Source organism: Schistocerca americana, chromosome 3 (genome assembly GCF_021461395.2).
Source record: "Schistocerca americana isolate TAMUIC-IGC-003095 chromosome 3, iqSchAmer2.1, whole genome shotgun sequence".
Classification (NCBI taxonomy): domain Eukaryota; kingdom Metazoa; phylum Arthropoda; class Insecta; order Orthoptera; family Acrididae; genus Schistocerca; species Schistocerca americana.
In genome coordinates, this window is record NC_060121.1 from 646635618 (window position 1) to 646655201 (window position 19584).

Here is a 19584-nt window from a genome sequence, read left to right on the forward strand (position 1 = left end):
TTTCAAATTCTGAAGGTGGCAGGGGTAAAATACAGGGAGCGAAAGGCTGTTTACAATTTGTACAGAAAGCAGATGGCAGTTATAAGAGACGAGGGGCATGAAAGGGAAGCAGTGGTTGGGAAGGGAGTAAGACAGGGTTGTAGCCTCTCCCCGATGTTATTCAATCTGTATATTGAGCAAGCAGTAAAGGAAACAAAAAAAAAAAATTCGGAGTAGGTATTAAAATCCATGGAGAAGAAATAAAAACTTTGAGGTTCGCCGATGACATTGTAATTCTGTCAGAGACAGCAAAGGACTTGGAAGAGCAGTTGAACGGAATGGACAGTGTCTTGAAAGGAGGGTATAAGATCAGCATCAACAAAATCAAAACGAGGATAATGGAATGTAGTCGAATTAAGTCGGGTGATGCTGAGGGAATTAGATTAGGAAATGAGACACTTCAAGTAGTAAAGGAGTTTTGCTATTTGGGGAGCAAAATAACTGATGATGGTCGAAGTAGAGAGGATATAAAATGCAGACTGGCAATGGCAAGGAAAGCATTTCTGAAGAAGAGAAATTTGTTAACATCGAGTATAGATTTAAGTATCAGGAAATCATTTCTGAAAGTATTTGTATGGAGTGTAGCCATGTATGGACGTGAAACATGGACGATAAATAGTTTGGACAAGAAGAGAATAGAAGCTTTCGAAATGTGGTTCTACAGAAGAATGCTGAAGATTAGATGGGTAGATCACTAATGAGGCAGTATTGAACAGGATTGGGGAGAAGAGAAGTTTGTGGCACAACTTGACCAGAAGAAGGGATCGGTTGGTAGGACATGTTCTGAGGCATCAAGGGATCACCAATTTAGTACTGGAGGGCAGCGTGGAGGGTAAAAATCGTAGAGGGAGACCAAGAGACTAAGCAGATTCAGAAGAATGTAGGTTGCAGTAAGTACTGGGAGGTGATGAAGCTTGCACAGGATAGAGTAGCATGGAGAGCTGCATCAAACCAGTCTCAGGACTGAAGACCACAACAACAACAACAACAACAACAACAACACCATGTATAGCACGTCTGAAATAAACCACCAATATCTTAATTGTTGAACATGAAGACGTAGATTCATAAGCCTTCAACAGGTTTGAACGAATTTCTGTTGATTGCCCAAAATGAAGAATTTTATATCAGTATGGTATTGCAGTTTATACATTTGAACAAAGCACACACAATACAATGATTAAATAGCTACGGAAACAAATTATTTCACAGTAGAGCTGGCATTTAACTAATGCTGTTGTGAAGCACATTGGTATGAACACACTGTTTGTGCCAGGTTGAGAAGCTCTTAGCATATATTCACAGACATAATTTGGAAGTAATGGTGAGGAGTTACAAACATGTTCATGTGGCTCAGCTGAAAGAACAACGCCCACAGCAAGTAAATTTCTTGGATTGAGTCACACATAGGCACAGCAATACAGCATATACCTCATAAGGAGCAAAGGAATTTCATTTGATGTGTAATGTTTGTTTTGGCCTTTTAAACTTTATGCCCTAAAATCCAAAATGAAGATTGATTAGCTTTGTACAATTCCCCCCCCACCCTCTTTACCTTATACTAACTTATACCAATAGTTCAACCAATAGTCAATATTTTCTCTCTAGTCTCTCACTGGTAACACAGGTAGCCCTAAACACTACTCACTTAAATAAATGGCTCTTTTCTATTACATTATTAATACCATTACACAATAACTTACTACTCAACTCTTAAATGTTTAACAGAAAACAATGGATATAATGATTTGTCAACTCAGACAGGAGCGTATATTCTCATATATGGAAGCATCATCATCTTACGGAATGGCACAGTGCACATACCACAACAGAAATAATAACACAGCACAAAATCTGTCATTTAAAATATCATCTTGAAACCATAAATCACTTTATAAAAGTTTTTTGTATAACACAGTCAGAAATCTAGGCTGAACAATACAAAGTTATTTATAATGGAGACTTTATTAAGATACTTTAAACTTACACCAGTTCAATTTACATTTTTAGAAAAAGTCCCACGACTATATTCTATTTTTTTCTGCACGGCAGCCACTATTTGTCCTTCTCTCAATAAAAAGTATTCTTCTTCTCCATGTCCTCCTCCTCGTTCCTGGAAAACAATAAGACGACCACACACGGACACACACCCATTATATGCCTATGCGACCACACCATGCATGCACGCACACGCACACACTTATTCACAGTCTGCTCTCTGGATTAGGGTGTAGATCAACCACATTTCAATGATGAACACAAGCTACAACAGAAGTAATGATAAATATTAAAGAGGCTGAACCTTGTTCTACATCCAATCTCATTTTCTAAACTTATTCCAAAAATGTACCAAACAGGTTATTTCATGTACTGCTCCACTCACATATCTGAACATTACACTACAAAATTACATAAATAACTTTGGTTACTTAGTTCCTCAATGCCAACAACAGAATGGAAATATGGGCAGTAACTGTATTTAACAGCACAAAGAGATCTTACAATCTTTTGAAGATAGACAACAATGTATGAATAATAATGTATGTACTGGTTTGGAACTTAAATGCCTAATGTTTGATATTGTCTACAAAACGTTAAATGATTTTATCCATATTAACTGGTGAACCTTTACATATACACATACAGATTGCAATTGGCAAGAAATGCAAACATTTCCAAACTAACTTAGCACTCGATACTCAAGAAAACTGTAAATAACTTGTAAGAGAGATCATGAAAATAATTATTTTCTATACTGTTAATGCCATAAAAAGTAATTCCTCCTCTTAAAGACAAAGTAAGTGAAAATATATTTCCTGTCAACAGACTTGAGTTTTTTTTAAAAAAAAGAAAAAAAAGTACATAATGGCAATCAGGCTCAAAGAAACAAACAACTGCACAAATTTTGAGATGTAACTAGTTCTGTTACTACTAGCATCTCTAAGAGAGAAACAAAGAAAGAAACTTTTTACTCTGTCAAAACATTTCTTTTGGAACAAAGTAAAACAGATACTGTCTCATGTTGGACAACTTTCTCTGAAATAAGCATAAAGGAACTGGAATGTATACTGCAACTCGTAACCACTTTCAATAATGTGTTACATTCATAGGATATTCATAGAGAGCTTTGTGTCCATTTCCAAACAAGATTAAATGTGAACCCAATAATAATAGGCAATATGAGTTGCTGTCAATGTATTGAATCTTTGATTTAATATCTATTTGTATACCCAGCAGAAAAAGACGTTAATATCAAATTTCATCCACAGACATTTCAGTTTTCATTTGTGAAACAACCCTTTGACAAGTACCGAATTTATACTGAACCACACTACATGTTACCAGAAGGGGAAAAAGAAAGAAGCTGTAGGTCCTAACAATGAAGCTAATACAAATTATATAGCACTTTTTTGTACACATAATTCATAGTAAAGCACACAACACAATTTTTTTCTTGTTCATGAAATGTTTTCAAACTGCTTTTACTCAATTTACATTTCTTTTGCTTATTGTACATAATTCTAATTTTTCATTCTACAAAACTTTAAAAATTAGTTTTGTGATCTACAAATAAATAATTTATTAGCCGACTGAAGTGTAAAAAATAAAAAAATATGTAAGACATAGAAACAAGAAACAATCAAAGCAGACTTTTTTACATTATGTTCAGATATTCTGTGAGATTATGTACAGAATGAATTTCTTCAAAGTATTACCCATGTCAAATATTCCACACTGATGCTTCCTCAGTTAAAAAGTGGTTACATAATGCATAAGTAAAAATTAACTAATCTTGTCATAGCAGTAAAAAAATTGTGCCTTCCTTACAGGTTGAGTGTCACACTATTTTCACTCATGAGTGCTTCCAAAGAGTTAAGTTATCAAACTCAATACATAACTAGACAATATTCTCATTAAGATCTTAATATAATCAAAAGTGATCGGGGAACATTCATATTTCTTCTTACAAGTTTTGTATCACCACTAGCGTGACTAACACTATGGTAATGAAAGAAGTATGTTCTAGTGAAAAATTTGGTTTGTACAATTCTTTTGTGTGCAAGTAGTGTAATGTTAAGATATAAGTGAATTCAGTACTTAGTCACAAACAAATATATTCAATTAATCTCACACACAACTAGCAAATGAGAACCTCTCATAAACATGAAGTTTATAAATTCATTGTTAAAAAGAGCAAGTACATCTCACGAATGTCAGCAGGGGGCGTAATTAAGTAACCCTCCATATCAAAATTGCTCATACACTGAGCCTCAGGCACTTGTGCACGCACACACGCACACACACACGCGCGCGCACACACACACACACACACACACACACACACACACACACACACACACCTCTATATGGAAACTTTAAACAAAGCAAAATAATGTTTTAAAACCTTTCTGTTAAACACATGCAAACAGTAGCCACTAAAGTACAAAATAAAGAAGTGATTTCATTTCCTTGGGAGGGAGGTGATGGGCTGATACATACATACATACATACAGTATTTCAACAGAGTATCCATCAAAATGGATGTCCCAAGAATTTATATAAAATGAGCGAATCTGCACTCAGATGGCATCGTTGTCTTCAATTTTCAGCTTAGTAAGGCATATAGTATGCTGATCTTCCACGGTAGCCCCTGTAGGAAAAATGAGAGGAAATCAATATAGTTCTTTTACAAATGGAGAGCTGCATCAAACCAGTCTCAGGACTGAAGACCACAACAACAACAAGAGAAATACAATCAGAACTACACGAAAGCCTTGCAAAATTGGAGTAGATACGACCTGTCTGCTACCAACCACAATGCTCAAAACAGTTTTGCACCGTCCTCACGCGATAGACACACAAACAAACACACAAAATTCAAGCTTTCGCAACAAACGGTTGCTTCACCAGGAAAGAGGGAAGGAGAGGGAAAGACGAAAGGATGTGGGTTTTAAGGGAGAGGGTAAGGAGTCATTCCAATCCCGGGAGCGGAAAGACTTACCTTAGGGGGAAAAAAGGACAGGTATACACTCGCACACGCACACATATCCATCCGCACATACACAGACACAAGCAGACATAATGTCTGCTTGTGTGTGTGTGTGTGTGTGTGTGTGTGTGTGTGTGTGTGTGTGTGTGTGCGCGCGCGTGCGGGCACGAGAGATTGTATACCTGTCCTTTTTTCCTCCCCTAAGGTAAGTCTTTCTGCTCCCGGGATTGGAATGACTCCTTACTCTCTCCCTTAAAACCCACATCTTTTTGTCTTTCCCTCTCCTTCCCTCTTTCCTGAGGAAGCAACCGTTTGTTGCGAAAGCTTGAATTTTGTGTGTATGTTTGTGTGTCTATCGACCTGCCAGCACTTTCGTTTGGTAAGTCACATCATCTTTGTTTTTAGATATATTTTTCCCACGTGGAATGTTTCACTATATCTGTGTGTGTGTGTGTGTGTGTGTGTGTGTGTGTGTGTGTGTGTGTGTGTGTGTGTGTGTGTGAGAGAGAGAGAGAGAGAGAGAGAGAGAGAGAGGGGGGGGGGGGGGGGGAGTTGTGTGTTAGATTGAAAATACTTGCTCACTACTCTTCTGAACATTTTAATTTACTAAAAATACAGCCACCCGTGTAACACATCTAAAAGTAAACCTGAATTCACTGTGCAGTTCAGTTGGGTCAACTATGGTTCCAATCATATATGGGGGATTGTCAAGAAATTGCCTGCCAAATTGGTGTACACCACAGCAATTTCATTTGAACATTCAGCAGCTATTGAGAAATGTGAAACATTGAAGATCTGCCTCATAGTGGTCACCCGTGGTCAACAGCAGCATCTAATGACTGCTACTAGCAAATTTTCATTTGCAGGCACAGAGATTAATGATAGCAGAACTGTAAACTGGGTTTCTGGAGGTAATTGGGAGGACTGCATTGATGCAAACAGTACACAATCATCTCCACACAATTAATTTGGCCTCTAGGCATCTATTACAATCAACAGTCTATGTCACTCAGCACCATTATACATGAAGAATGTGGGAAAGATAAACCTGGAATGGAACCTGGATCAATGGCATCAGGTTCTCTTCAAAACAAGTGTAATATTTGTCTGATACCTATTGAACATTTCAGAGTGTGGAGGCAAGGGGACGTCCATTAATTACACGAGCTCAAAATGCGGGAGGGGAGTAATGATAACCTCAAGTCAACTTTTTAATTCCGAGAATATATACTGTTATCTGTTATAACATTTTCTTTTATAAATTAACCCTGAGCATAGACAATATTAAGGTGCACATCGCTCTTTATGACCTCTCTCGACTGAATGCTTACACATTTGCATGCTCTGGTTTCCATGATTCGAAACCAGTGCTACACGAGCATGAGATTTCGTTTGGGCAGCTCCCTGTCACACTGGGTGAAATTACTATGTGGCAGCAAGTGAGCAAGTTCTGATATTCAGCAAAGATTATGAAGCTGATGTTACTGTATTGAAAGCAAATTTGTATCAAAACTTTTACAATGCATACATAAAGCATGCAGACAAGTCAAAACAAATGTGCCAGCAAGAAGTTAATCATTGTTGGAAGGAAAGTAAGCTGATGTTCACTGACAAGAATTCTCTTAGTGATTATATAAATCAAGAGATTGAAAAGCTACATAATCTATGGCTCAAAGGAAGGTAGAAACAATCTTGTCTTTCATCTGAAAGAACGTAAAGGTACAATGATGTATACAATATATCAATAAAAGATTTTTTTTAGATGACTAATAGTAGCACAAGGTATACTCTGCCACACACTGCACAGTGGCTCACAGAGTATTTACATAGATGTAGGTTACTGACTCATGATGAAACAGTGAGCTCATGCAACCTCTGTGAGCTTTTTAAAGAGTAATTCAACGGTCAAGTAAACAAATTCATTATTTTTATAAAAATTTATTTTGTATAAAAAATTTTCTGGTCATAATTATACTGCTACCAACTGATAATAGTTACAATAAATCATTTTTTTAAACCCAAATAATGATTTTTGCAAGGACATGAATCTTATTTTCTTCTTTACTCAAAAATTATTATTGTTCATAGTGATGTTACAAAATCTTGTTTAATACCCTGAAGATTTCAATTTCTTTCATTTTTTAATCTCGTCAGTTCATTAAGTCACACAACTGTATGGCTAACTTTTATACAATTTAATACATTGTTTTAATTTCAAAAATGTTCTGAAATGCTATTTCTGCAAGTTAGATATTACAAAATTATCCCTGCACCGTAGATTCAGCATAGGCATCTAAAAACCCTAAATATGGCCCAGGTCCCATGTGCAGAAAACAGAGTGCTAAACAGTTTCTCCTCAGAGGCACAAGGTAGCTGAATATCATGATATGTGCATTAATATTTCCAAAAAGGAGGAACGATTTCTGGGACTGTATTTAGACTGTATTTTAAGTCAGTGTTGTTGGCTCATTTATTTCCTTCAGTAAACAGTGTTGTAAGTATTTGAGCTTAATGATAATTATACAAAGCGCAATCAAAAGTTTTCTGTTTGAGTGCATTGCTGCAGCATATATGCAAGTACCGCAGCTCTGCTGCAGGTATATAAGGACTTACATTTAGGCAAGAGATTAGTGTGGCATTCGTGTCTTTCTGACATGCGCACAGTAATTGCAGAAGCTAACTATGATGATGATATAAATTTGTGTGTAGTAATTCTTTTCTTGGCTGCCTGAGGATGCAAACCATTAGACATCCCTCAGAGAATGAAGAATGTGTGTGTGGTAGCATGTCTGTAAAAAACCATCATTGTGGAATGGTCCACAACAAAGGGTGCAGTTACTTCATAACAATGCATGTCCCAATATTGTGAATGTCTTAATGCAGAAATTCACCAGTTCTGTTGTATACTTCTCCAACGTGAAAGGTATGATGAGCAATTACATCCCAACTACTAAATGTCTCAAGCCCGGGAACTTTTTGAACCTTATCACTATTACAACATACTACTGCATTAGTTAACCAATCATTACCACCCAGTGCAGCATCATTTTTGGTAATGGTGAAATTCACTATACATCCATAAAACATAGAGGGACCCTACAACATAATTTGGCCACCAACTGCATTAGCTGTAGTAGTCTCCAAATTGATAGCCTTGTGAACAGTGCTATGGGAACACCATCTGTATCTCCTGTAACGGGGAATGTTCTGTGTGAACAATACTGTTGCATGAGCAGCTGCACGAAGACTGACGTCTTCTTTGACGAAATTATTACTTATATAGGCATGTGACACGTTATTGCTAACCTCAAGGCACTTGAGCCCCCACCCTATAGTCGGGATCTCTCCCCGTGTGATTATCATGCCTTTAGGCCTTAAAAACGGCCTTGATGGATGAACGATTCTTGTTGGACGAGGATGCACAGTGGGCAGTATGGGCTACTTCACACAACAGAACACAGTGTTTTACTGAACACGTATCTTCAACCTGGTGTATCGATGGCATTATTGACTCAACGCTCACTGTTATTTTGCCTGATTGACATGCTGATTCTGGCCTGTATGGTTCTTAATGGAAAGTTTTTTCATTGCCCTTATACATCTATCGCACTTTTACACAATATTTATAGGCATCTCATTACTTCCAGCTCTTGTACTCTCCTTTTCCTCAAGGAAAATTTTGCAATCTCTACTCCATGTCTGATGGATGCCTGAGCAGCTTATTCACAACATGGGCCTGAGCTTCGTGCTTCTGACTTGCGTATAGCAGTTTCATACTTCTCTGTACTGCTTGCCCTCTGTGATCCAATGTCTTAGGGCCATATACCTCGCAGGAGAGCTTCTATGAAGTTTGGAAGGTAGGAGACAAGGTACTGGCGGAATTAAAGCAGTGAGGACGGGGCATTAGTCGTGCTTGGGTAGCTCAGTCGGTAGAGCACTTGCCCGCGAAAGGCAAAGGTCCCGAGTTCGGGTCTCGGTCTGGCACACAGTTTTAATCTGCCAGGAAGTTTCGTATCAGCGTACACTCCGCTGTAAAGTGAAAATTTCGTTCTAGAAACTAAATTTTGGTTACATGATAAATTGAACAAATCTGAAGGCTGTCAATTCAACTAAACATTTAGGGATTACAACTACAAATAACTTAAATTAGAACAATCATGTACATAATGATGTGGGGAGAGCAAACCAAATACTGCCATTTATTGGCACAACACTTAGAAAATACAGCAGGGCTACGAAAGAGACCGCTTACACTACACTTGCCCAATCTCTTCTGGAGTATTGCATTACAATGTGGGATTAGCATCAATTGGGATTGACAGAGGATACTGAGAAAGTCCTAAGAAGGGCAACTCATTTTGTATTATCGCAAAATAGGGGAAGAGTGTGCCGTGGATATGATAAGCAAATTGGGCTGGCAATCGTTTAAACAAACATGGGTTTCACTGCGGCAGGATCTTCTCATGAAATTTCGATCCCCAACTTTATCCTCAGAGTGTGAAAACATTTTGTTGACGTCCACTTACGTAGGGTGAAATGATCATTATAGCAGAAACTAGAGCCCACACACAAAGATTTAAATGTTCGCTTTTCCCACGCACAGTTTGAGGATGGAATGGCAGAGAAATAGCTTGAACGTAGTTCAATAAACCCTCTTGCAGGCAATTAACTGTGAACTGCAGAGTAATCATATGTAAATGAAGATGGGAACCGTTGCTACAGACTGCAGGGACACACACACACACACACACACACACACACACACACACACACACACACACACAGAGAGAGAGAGAGAGAGAGAGAGAGAGAGAGAGAGAGAGAGAGAGAGAGAGAGAGAGAGAGTTTTTCACTGGCATGTTAGCTTACACCTGGACTGCAAAAAGCCATCTGCGTTTGCAAAAAGAAAAGTGATTTTAAAGGCGGTCATCAGTGAATATATGTTTTTACCTGGTCATCTATCCTCAGAAATATGTGTAATGGAAATTAATTTGACTTTATCATATTTGCATAACTTTCACAAACAGTATAAATTATTATTCTCACTAATAGTGTATTTTTGACTTCCACATTTAAATAGAGAGAATATGTAACAGTGACCAATAGAAGTTGAACAAACAACACACTATATTATAAAATTGACAAAATTAAGCTACAGAGGAAAATACAGTCCTAAAATAAAACCTATAGGCACTAACCTTGGTCTCCTAGTTGGTCTGTAGCCATAATAAGATGACCCTCTACCTCTGCTTCCTCGGTACCCTCTGCCTCGAGGAGGACGATTTGTCATACTTAAACCAGGGCGATTTGTTCTCTTCGGCATTACCTGAAATAGTAAAGAGAATAGCAGAATATTTCTGAATCAAAGAACAAAACTATGCAAATGAATTATAACAGCAAATGCAACAGCATGTATTTCAAGTGATTCTTTTTACAGTTCACAGTAATAATGTGAGTCAACAAGAATAGACTTTATAAAAATCTGACAAATTATAGAAGGTCATACACAAAAGAATGATGCAGCACCTTGGGCGACTACTGCAGCACTCAAGAGTGGCAAATACTGAATAAGAGAGATAGAGAGAGAGAGAGAGAGAGAGAGAGAGAGAGAGAGAGAGAGAGTGTGTGTGCTTTTTTTCCCCTCCTTTCTTACCAATTTAATCATTCAGTATCTTAGCTCAAATGAAACGGCATGAAACACATGGTAATGTAACCTATTTGATATTGTGCAGAATGTCTCATTTAATGATAAACACTGAATACAACATCTGATCAAAGTTACTATAGCAAAACTGGTACATCAATTCAGCCTTTAAGATATGCCAAGAAAAAAAAAAGAAATAAACTGGAAGGAGGTGATAGGACAGGGGGCAGTAACTACTGAGTGGAACATCCTACACAAAAACCCTTCCCACCTATCCTAAAGCAGGGTTTTGTCACCTACCCAACCGCCAATGACATCCTAGAGCATCCCTATGCCACTCCCAATCCCAACCCCCTTGCCACAGGGATCATATGCCTGTTGAAGTCCAGGTGCAAGACTAGTCTAGTCCACCCGCACAGCACTTCCTGTTCCGGTCTTGTTACAAGCTTATACTATCCAATCAGAGGCTGGGCTACCTGTGAAAGCAGCCATCTCATATACCAGCTCCACTGCAATCACTGCACCGCTTTTTCTAATGGTATGACTACCAACAGTTGTCCATCAGGATGAACAGCCAATGTCAAACAGGAGCCAAGAGAGTGGTAGATAACCCTCTGGCGCAACGTGCAGCTGATTTAAATGGTTGCTTTGCAATCTGGGCCATCTGGTTCCTCCCCTAAACCACCAGTTTTTATGAACTGCGCAAATGGGAGTTATCTTCAGCCCACATTCTCCGCTCCCAATATTATCTCTGCCTCTACCTACAGTAATCTACTGTCTCCACACCCTCCACCCAACAGTTTCCACCTCCTCTGTCCTGTCACCTACTCCCAATTCAAGTTCCATCACCCTCACCATATACTGTTCTCTGCCAAGGCACCCACTGCTCTTTTCCGCTTCCCTGCTCCTCTCCTTTTAAAACCTTTTTTCTCATCCTGTTTAACGCTTTCACTGTTACAAATGTGCTCTCTGCATTCTGTGCAGAGGGCAACTTTCTTTATAGCTGTACTGCTCACAAAACACTGGTGCCAGTGCCGAGAGAGGCATTCCGACCAAAACAAAATACTTGCCACTTGATTTTTTAAAAAAATTACTAGATGAAAAAGTTTGATTTTTGGTACCACAGCTATAGCCCACACGATGTCTAAAGGCAAGAACAGCTAATGCAGATTTATGGAGACAAGTGCAATTTTTCTCAGAACAACAATTATCTGACGAAAGGGCATTGACACAAATTGCAATAATTATTTATTTGATTTGGACTGTACTATAAGTAAAAATGTAATATACAACAAAATTAACCTCAAATACAAACTGAAATTATATTTGATTGACAACTGGTGCTACCCCATAGAGCATTTTAAAATTGTGCATAATGGGTGTATTTGACTGTTGTTAAATGTGAATTACATGAAAAAAGAATTACTGGTAGAAAAGACTAATGAAAAAGACTTTCATATAGTAGTATGTTGTCATTTTTCACTGTCAATGGACATTATGAGTGTATACAAACTTGTGCAACATTACAGTGAGAGAATGCATTTATTATTCATTGAACAAGCAAACATCTAACATCATCTGCGAAAAACTCGAGGTATTGCTGAGTGAAAACATCAAAAGCCACTGATATCTTGACAGGTAACCTTCCCTGTTATTTTAAGGTGTTTTACAATCTGTGCCCTGAAAGTAACAGAGGTTTACATGCCAAAACATTGGAGTTTTTGATGGATTTATTTGGTTGCATTTTGTGATTTATTGAAGCATACAGCAGGATAGGAAAAGCTTAGTTTCTCTTTGGGCCATACACTGAACATTACAGTCTGCATCCTTCATAGGATACAAATTCCTCATCAATAAAGACTAAGACGTTCTACATACTATGTATGCGATTGATATGTTGACAAAAATTTCTTAAATCACAAGTCTTTAAAACATCATAATACTGTTGTCATTACTATTCAATTCTGTGTCCAAACCATTGATTGCAAATTTATGACAACAGGCTCAAGATGTATCTATCTTCACCTTATCAAAGTATTTTTCCTGTGTACTGGACAGTGGACTGACACTGTGACTGTGTGTGTGTGTGTGTGTGTGTGTGTGTGTGTGTGTGTGAGTGAGTGAGTGAGTGAGAGAGAGAGAGAGAGAGAGAGAGAGAGAGAGAGAGAGAGAAAACCCCCTGGAAGCCTGAAAAATGAGCACTACACTAATCCTGTTAGACTTGTGGAATGTGGTGTTACATTTAACTCCAGAAGTGATGCATAACCTTATGCCTACCTAGCCTAGGAAGATTATTTTGACAGCTGAATCATATGATAATAATTTAGTGGTTAAAATTTAGAAGCTGTCTGTGTGTTTTAGTTATCTGTTTTGTGTACATTGATGGAAACTGCCTGTTTTCTAATGTGGGACAGAGACTGTAGTATTATCAGGAGTTGCATACTTGTGTGGGCTTTGTGTAATCTCGGCGAGTCTGCAGGATAGTTCACCACCGCATGAAGGAATGCACTCCAACAATGCAGCATAATGTCATGGCAAGCAGAAGAAAACATTTAACATGATTTAATTCATCACAATGTCAGTCTGTTTGTGAACTTATTATTACTATAATTAATGTTCCCAATGCTGTAATGTTTGAGATGCAATAAGTATCATGCAAGATGACAGAATATCCAAATATAATTACAAAGAAGACATGCTTTGTATTCATTCAAGGAAGTTGAAATTTTGTTGAAGTGTGTTCGATTCCAGCACAAACACGGGTCCCTCAGAGGTGAGGTATATCAAAGCTGCATGGCACAGTCTGAAGAGAATTTGACTTTTAGGTGCCTATGTTCAGATAAAAGAGAAGACAACAAATCAGTCCTGAACATACAAATATTTAAAGGGGAAGGCTACATTTTGGCACTATAGGGACAAGAAGCAGAATGGTTTATGTTGGAAATCTAAGAATGTCGCATGAGCTTTATTTTAAATGAAAATCAAGAATAAACTGACAGTTCACTGATTTCATCAGGTCCAGGAATACGTCACAGTGTTCAGCTGTTTCTATGCTAACTGCTCACCACCCAACGGCAGTACTGGTTCATCAAGTGCAGCAGTCCTGTTCTTCATCAATGATGTGATGCATCAAGCAAGCAAATATCTCCGAAAATGCACAAGAGTATGAAGACAATATATTATAGTGTCTTTCCATGATTTTATTATTCATCATCAAAAGTAAGCCAGTGCAAAACTAAGCCAAATAGTGAATATGGGCGAAATTCCTCTGACATTTGATGTGTCAAGTACTAGAACTATTGCCACTTCTAACTACAAAAACAAGTGGACGTGAGAAAATGCACTACACTGTTGTCCTTTCATGTTGTGCTGATGTTACTACACTTAATCCCCAGATCATTTTCAAACACAAAAAAATCCCAAACCTTCTGAAATACTGCCAGGTGGTGGTGGTGGTGGTGGTGGTGGTGGTGGACATGTACGTGACAAGGGCTGCATGGACAAGACTGGTACGAAATTTTGGATTAACAGAGTGTGGGAGAGAAGGAAAACTGCTTTATTGAAGAAGAGTTCTCTTCATGTGCTAGATCAGTTTACTATTCATTTGAAAAGTTCTGTGAAACAGAAATTGAGACAGGAAAATACACCGCTTGCTGTTATTCTGGGAGGGCTTATTTCACAGCTGCAACTTCTTGATATCTCTATAAATAAACTATTTAAAGTATATGAGAGAGGAATGGAACAAATGGATAATGGATGAAACCCAACAAGAACTCACACCAAAGGGGGCCTTAAAATGACCTACAATCAAACAAGTGTATCAGTGAATAAAACCATCCTCGTCTAGAGAAAGACAAGACATGATTCTTTAATCTTTCAAGAACTGCAGCATAAGTAATGCTCTCGATGGCAGTGAAGACCATTTTATATGAGGAGGATAATGAAGAAGAAGAAGAAGAAGAAAGATCATATGACGATTTTTGAGGTCAGGCTTTGCTAGCTAATAATAAAAATGATAATTAAAAAAAACTGCTTAAAAATTAAGGTGTGTCTTATAGTCTGTAGCATCTCGTAGTCCATAAAACACAATATGTATTATTTTGACTGAATGCCTGTACTGACCCAAAAGATGGAGGAGGTACTGAAGGCTCCTGCTGAGCTAGATAATACAAATGATAGGCTAGACACTATTATGGTGAATACAGACACTCACAGGTTGGATAATACTAATGCAGGTATAATGCTCAAGGTGTTAGGTTCGAAGAAGCTGTGTGGAGACTGTTGTGACCCACACACATTCCACACCCACAATCCGGGTGCACAGTCTGAGGTGTGTCACAGAAGTCTTAAGACGTTAGCACCTACAGACATCACCAGTCTTAGATGTGTGCGCAGCCTCTCCGCAGTGCACTCTGCTGGCTGGCCTACAGCTCATAGAGTAATGCCCAGCCAGCCTCGTTCTCAGTCATACGTTGATATTGGTGTGCAGCCACTCTGTGGCAAGTGTCTTCTTGTATACGTATTCTAGACATAATGAAATTTTGCATTCGATATTACCTGTATGTTATTGCGGTCAGAACACATTGGCAACAGGTAGGGTCTTTTTTCCTAGCTGTTTTGTTGTTGGTTTTTGCATCTTATTGTGACAAGGAGTCTCTGCTTCAAACATCGGTGCAACAACGGATGGAACATCTTACTGTCATTTGAAAGGCTGTGCTGGTATTGCTGTTTGTCTCCGGCTATGTTTTCTCCTCTGCTCCCATCGTCTAACGAGGCTGAGGAAGATTGGAAAGTGTACAAACACTGCCTAAGGCAACATTTCCAAGTCTTCCATATTACGGTTGCTGAGGTATGGCATGCATTGTTTGTCATGGATTTCTACCGCCTTGTATCAAGTGTTACAGCGGTTGGTCCCACTGCAGGAATCTTTCTTGTTGTTGTTTGACTACTTATGCTCACTGCCACATGCATGTATAGCTGGTACGGTTGAATTCTACCAAAGCAAGAAACAGCCCCATTAGTGTTATCATGCCTTAGTCACAAGTGCCATTTTGTCACACCCAAATCTAATCACATGCGGACCCAGCCAATCCGGTAACTTCTGCACAGCACGTGAACAGCATCCCAGCCACCGCTCCCTGTTGCTGTTATGTGATATTGTTACTCCGAACATGATAGATGAGTGTCCCCAACATTGGAGAGTCAGTCATTAAGTCTCAAAAGAATATTAATGTGTCCCTTATTTTCTAACTTTAGTATTTTTGAGTGCTCACCCTTTAATACTGTTGGAATGATTAAATCATGTCTCAACAATATTTTGTTGTGATCAAAGCACTTAAACCCATGCTGACTGGAGTGCAACCTCACTTGAACACAATCTTTCACACTGTTCGCTGATGTCACGCTGTCATCATCTCAGGTTATCAGTATGTGCACATGCTGTACTGTTAGTTGTTTGTTACCAATTGTGTTGCACATATTTTTTAGTTGCTATATGAGGTGTCACCTCAATTAGGCAGTGTTTTTAACTGGGGTCTTAAATTCCCAATAGGTGGACCCAAATTAGCATCAAATAGGCAACTGCTGGGAGTTCTATTTTTTAACATATGGGAAATAAAATTAACCATTAGTGAAAGTGCTAACCTTGTGGATCACAAGTGCATTATATTTTGAAAGGAAGTGAGAAGTCTCCCAAGAGCTAGTCAGCATTGTTCACAAAAACATACGAACTTGCACTTGGAGTGGAAAATACTGCGAAGAAAAAAAAAAAGTGAAGCACCATGACAAGAAGTTTATAAATAATCTGGATAACCTGCCTGAAATCTCACATGCCAATTCTCTACAAACAATCGAGTTGGTAGAAGACAGAAGACTTGTGCTTCGACAGAGCCAGCCCAGGCACAAAGGTTACATTGCAGGAGTAGACTGAATACTTGCTGCTAAAGGAAAGAAGTGGATGCAGAAAAAAGTGGAAGAAGAGAAAAGGCAAAAGAAACAAAAGTGCACAATATCTACTTCTGCATCAGCTAAACTTACTACTTCATTATCTGAAGAATCAGATAAGGCATTTTCAAGTTCAGGCATTTTGATGATACTGATTTTTTACAATGTACTTCTTGTAGTGGATTCGAACCTGTGACCGTAGCGGTCGCGCGGTTCCAGACTGAAGCGACTAGAACCACTCAGACAGAAAAAAACAGCTGAAACAATAAAGTCATCTTTCAAGAGTGATGTACACCCCTTTTTGTTTACTGGAACGGTAAACTGTTGCCAGTATTAAATGTCAAGGACACGAGAAGAAAGGCTTCACAACATTGTTTCATTTGGGGACAGTGAACAGCTCATTGGCCTTCCAAAATTATAGAATGGTTGTAGTACAGAGCAAGTGAACCCTGTTTGGAATGCATTACAGTACTGGGGTATTGAAGACAATGTTCAAGTTCTTTGCTGCGATACAACTGCCTCTAACACTGACTGTCTTATTGGGGCACACATCTTACTTGAACACAAATTGGACAGGGAATTAATGTATTTCCATGTCGTTAGCACATGTAAGCACTTATTTTAAAAAGGATATTTGAATGTAAAGTACATGGTGTAATAAGCAGTCATGACATCATTTGTTCAAAATTTGACGGAAAACTGGAAAAATAAAGATCAGTAATTTTCACACTAGCAAAAAGATCGTTGATTAAATTATCAGTGAGCCAGACTTTTATGAAAGAGAATTAAATAAAACAAATGTGAGATGTGATTACCAGGAAATCTCAGAGTTGTGCGTAATATTTATGGGAGGAGACAGCAGGAAAAAATTGAAAATGTAGTCTCTTGGAGGAATGCATCAGACAAAATGTACGGCTAGAGCAATTTATTGCTTAGAAATGTTTCTGAGATCACAACTTGAATTATACATTGAAAATAAAAATGCACTGAGAAATCTCTCTTTTCATTGCTAAATGTTTATTTCAACCCATGGCATCAGTGCAGGGGATATTTAAAAGCGTCTGATTTGGGTCTAACCTTCTTAAAAGATATGAAATATATGAAAGAAAACATTCCATGATTTCAAAAACAGCTATAATAAAATTTAATCGTCATTTGTGGTATTTATTAGAAGATTTCTCACTCCTATCATCCTTTGATGAAGTAGATGTACAAACCAAAACCAAAATAGTAGCAAATTTCGATACACATGGAAAAAGAGATATATTCTTTTTGTGGAGACCTGGAGAACCATTACGGGTCACGTTTCGTTTTATTCTGAATACCATTTATTACTGGCTTTGATTTATTAATTTACACCACTTAATTCAATCTCATCTTCATGTCAGAGAAAACAGCTGCTGACTTCATGTCAAGCAAGTAACAGCAAAGATTCGTTCTCGTACCTGAAAATTACATACACTACTTTTATTCAAGAATTCCCTTCGACACTGATGAGCAGCAATTCATATTTAGACACTAGTTGAGGAGTTAAAAGCTGTTGACAAATTATCTGGTTAAGTGTTTTAAATTAATGCAAAATGTTTCTTGACTACCGACCATAGATGGAGAGCAAAAGGAATCTGCATGGCGTTGTATTCAAGATCATCAGAGACTGTACCTGAATTGCAAGAGAGAAACACTGAAAAGAAAATATTCTCAAGAATACTAGAGATATTTAACTTTGATTTTATGTGGTCATCGCAAACTTTTACACTGACAAGGGAAACTCCCCATCCACCCTCCCTCAAATTTACTGGTAAGGGGGTCCAGTGGACAGCCCATCAAACACCGAACACACATCAAGCATGAAAACAGGAAGTTTCTGTGAGGCGTGTGTGTGTGTGTGTGTGTGTGTGTGTGTGTGTGTGTGTGTGTGTGTGTGTGTGTGTGTGTGTGTGTGTGTCTCCGCACACTCCTGTCTATATATTCCTAATGGTGTGAAAAATAACTAAATAAATGGCATAAGGGAATTTTGAATGCGGTATAACAACTTACCCGCAGCACCATTGCTGTTTCAGGCTGCTCTTCATTGCACTTCTTGTTTGTGGACTGTTCACTATTTCTGTTTTGCTTCAACTCCCCTCTCCTTGGAGTTGGAGGCGGGAGGTATTACAGCTGTTAAACAGGGCCAGTAGGATGTTTCCTGCACTTAAGTCTTGGCTGACAATCGTGTATCGGCCTAGCATTGACCATTTGGTTGTGTTGTGTCGCCCACGCACTAGTCAAAAGGCGGCTCCAAAGTTACTCTCACTTCTGACAATGGTCCCCAGTTCCTGTCCCAAGCATTTCATGATTTCTGTGTGCAGTGCAGCATTCACCATGTTCATTCCCCTACCTTTCACCCTCAATCTAACTGGGAGGTCGAGCACATGGTTCACACCTTAAAGAACCAAATGAAAAAATATTTGCAGGACTTTCCCATCGACGAGAGATTACAGTTTTTTCTAACAGCCTAACGGACAACTCCTACTGGTTCCCGTGGCCCTGCCAAGTTTCTCCACAGCACCAGCTGTAGACCCTGCTTTACCTCTTCCTCCTCCGGATTCTTGCCCACCATCGTGTTTCGCTGCTTCATGGTTCTCACCAGGGACAGCAGTCTGCACGCTTGTTTTGATCAGCACCTTTGCTAATTACTGGCTATCATTGCACATCAGAATGGTCACCGTGTCCACACCTACAGCCTGGAGACCAAGACGTCTGGCACCATCAAAATTAGCTCAGAGTCCGGATGGACACCCAATCCCTACCCCATTCACACCACCACCTACGCCAGTGTGCCGCTCCCTGGGTGCCAACTGTCCACCAGTGTTCCAGCCTCATCTTTGTTTTATCTGCACCAGTACCTCCGCTCAATGAGAATTTGACTTCACAGCCTCCAGCGGCAACCCCAGTGTCCCTCCAACTGGTGGACACACGCCTCACGACT

The 19584-nt window shown here is 38.8% G+C and overlaps 1 protein-coding gene across 1 annotated transcript in view; it reads right to left on the reverse strand.

Moving 5' to 3' along the window:
* Window positions 1–1985: 1985 nt before the first annotated feature.
* LOC124605853 (polyadenylate-binding protein 2) overlaps window positions 1986–19584 on the reverse strand; it is a 117780-nt gene continuing 100181 nt past the window's right edge. The window contains exons 6-7 of the mRNA XM_047137787.1: window positions 10228–10355; window positions 1986–4690 (exon numbers count right to left, since the gene is read on the reverse strand). Coding sequence (XP_046993743.1) covers window positions 4651–4690; window positions 10228–10355 — 168 coding nt within the window. The 3' untranslated portion in view covers window positions 1986–4650. The remainder of the gene's footprint in view (window positions 4691–10227; window positions 10356–19584) is intronic.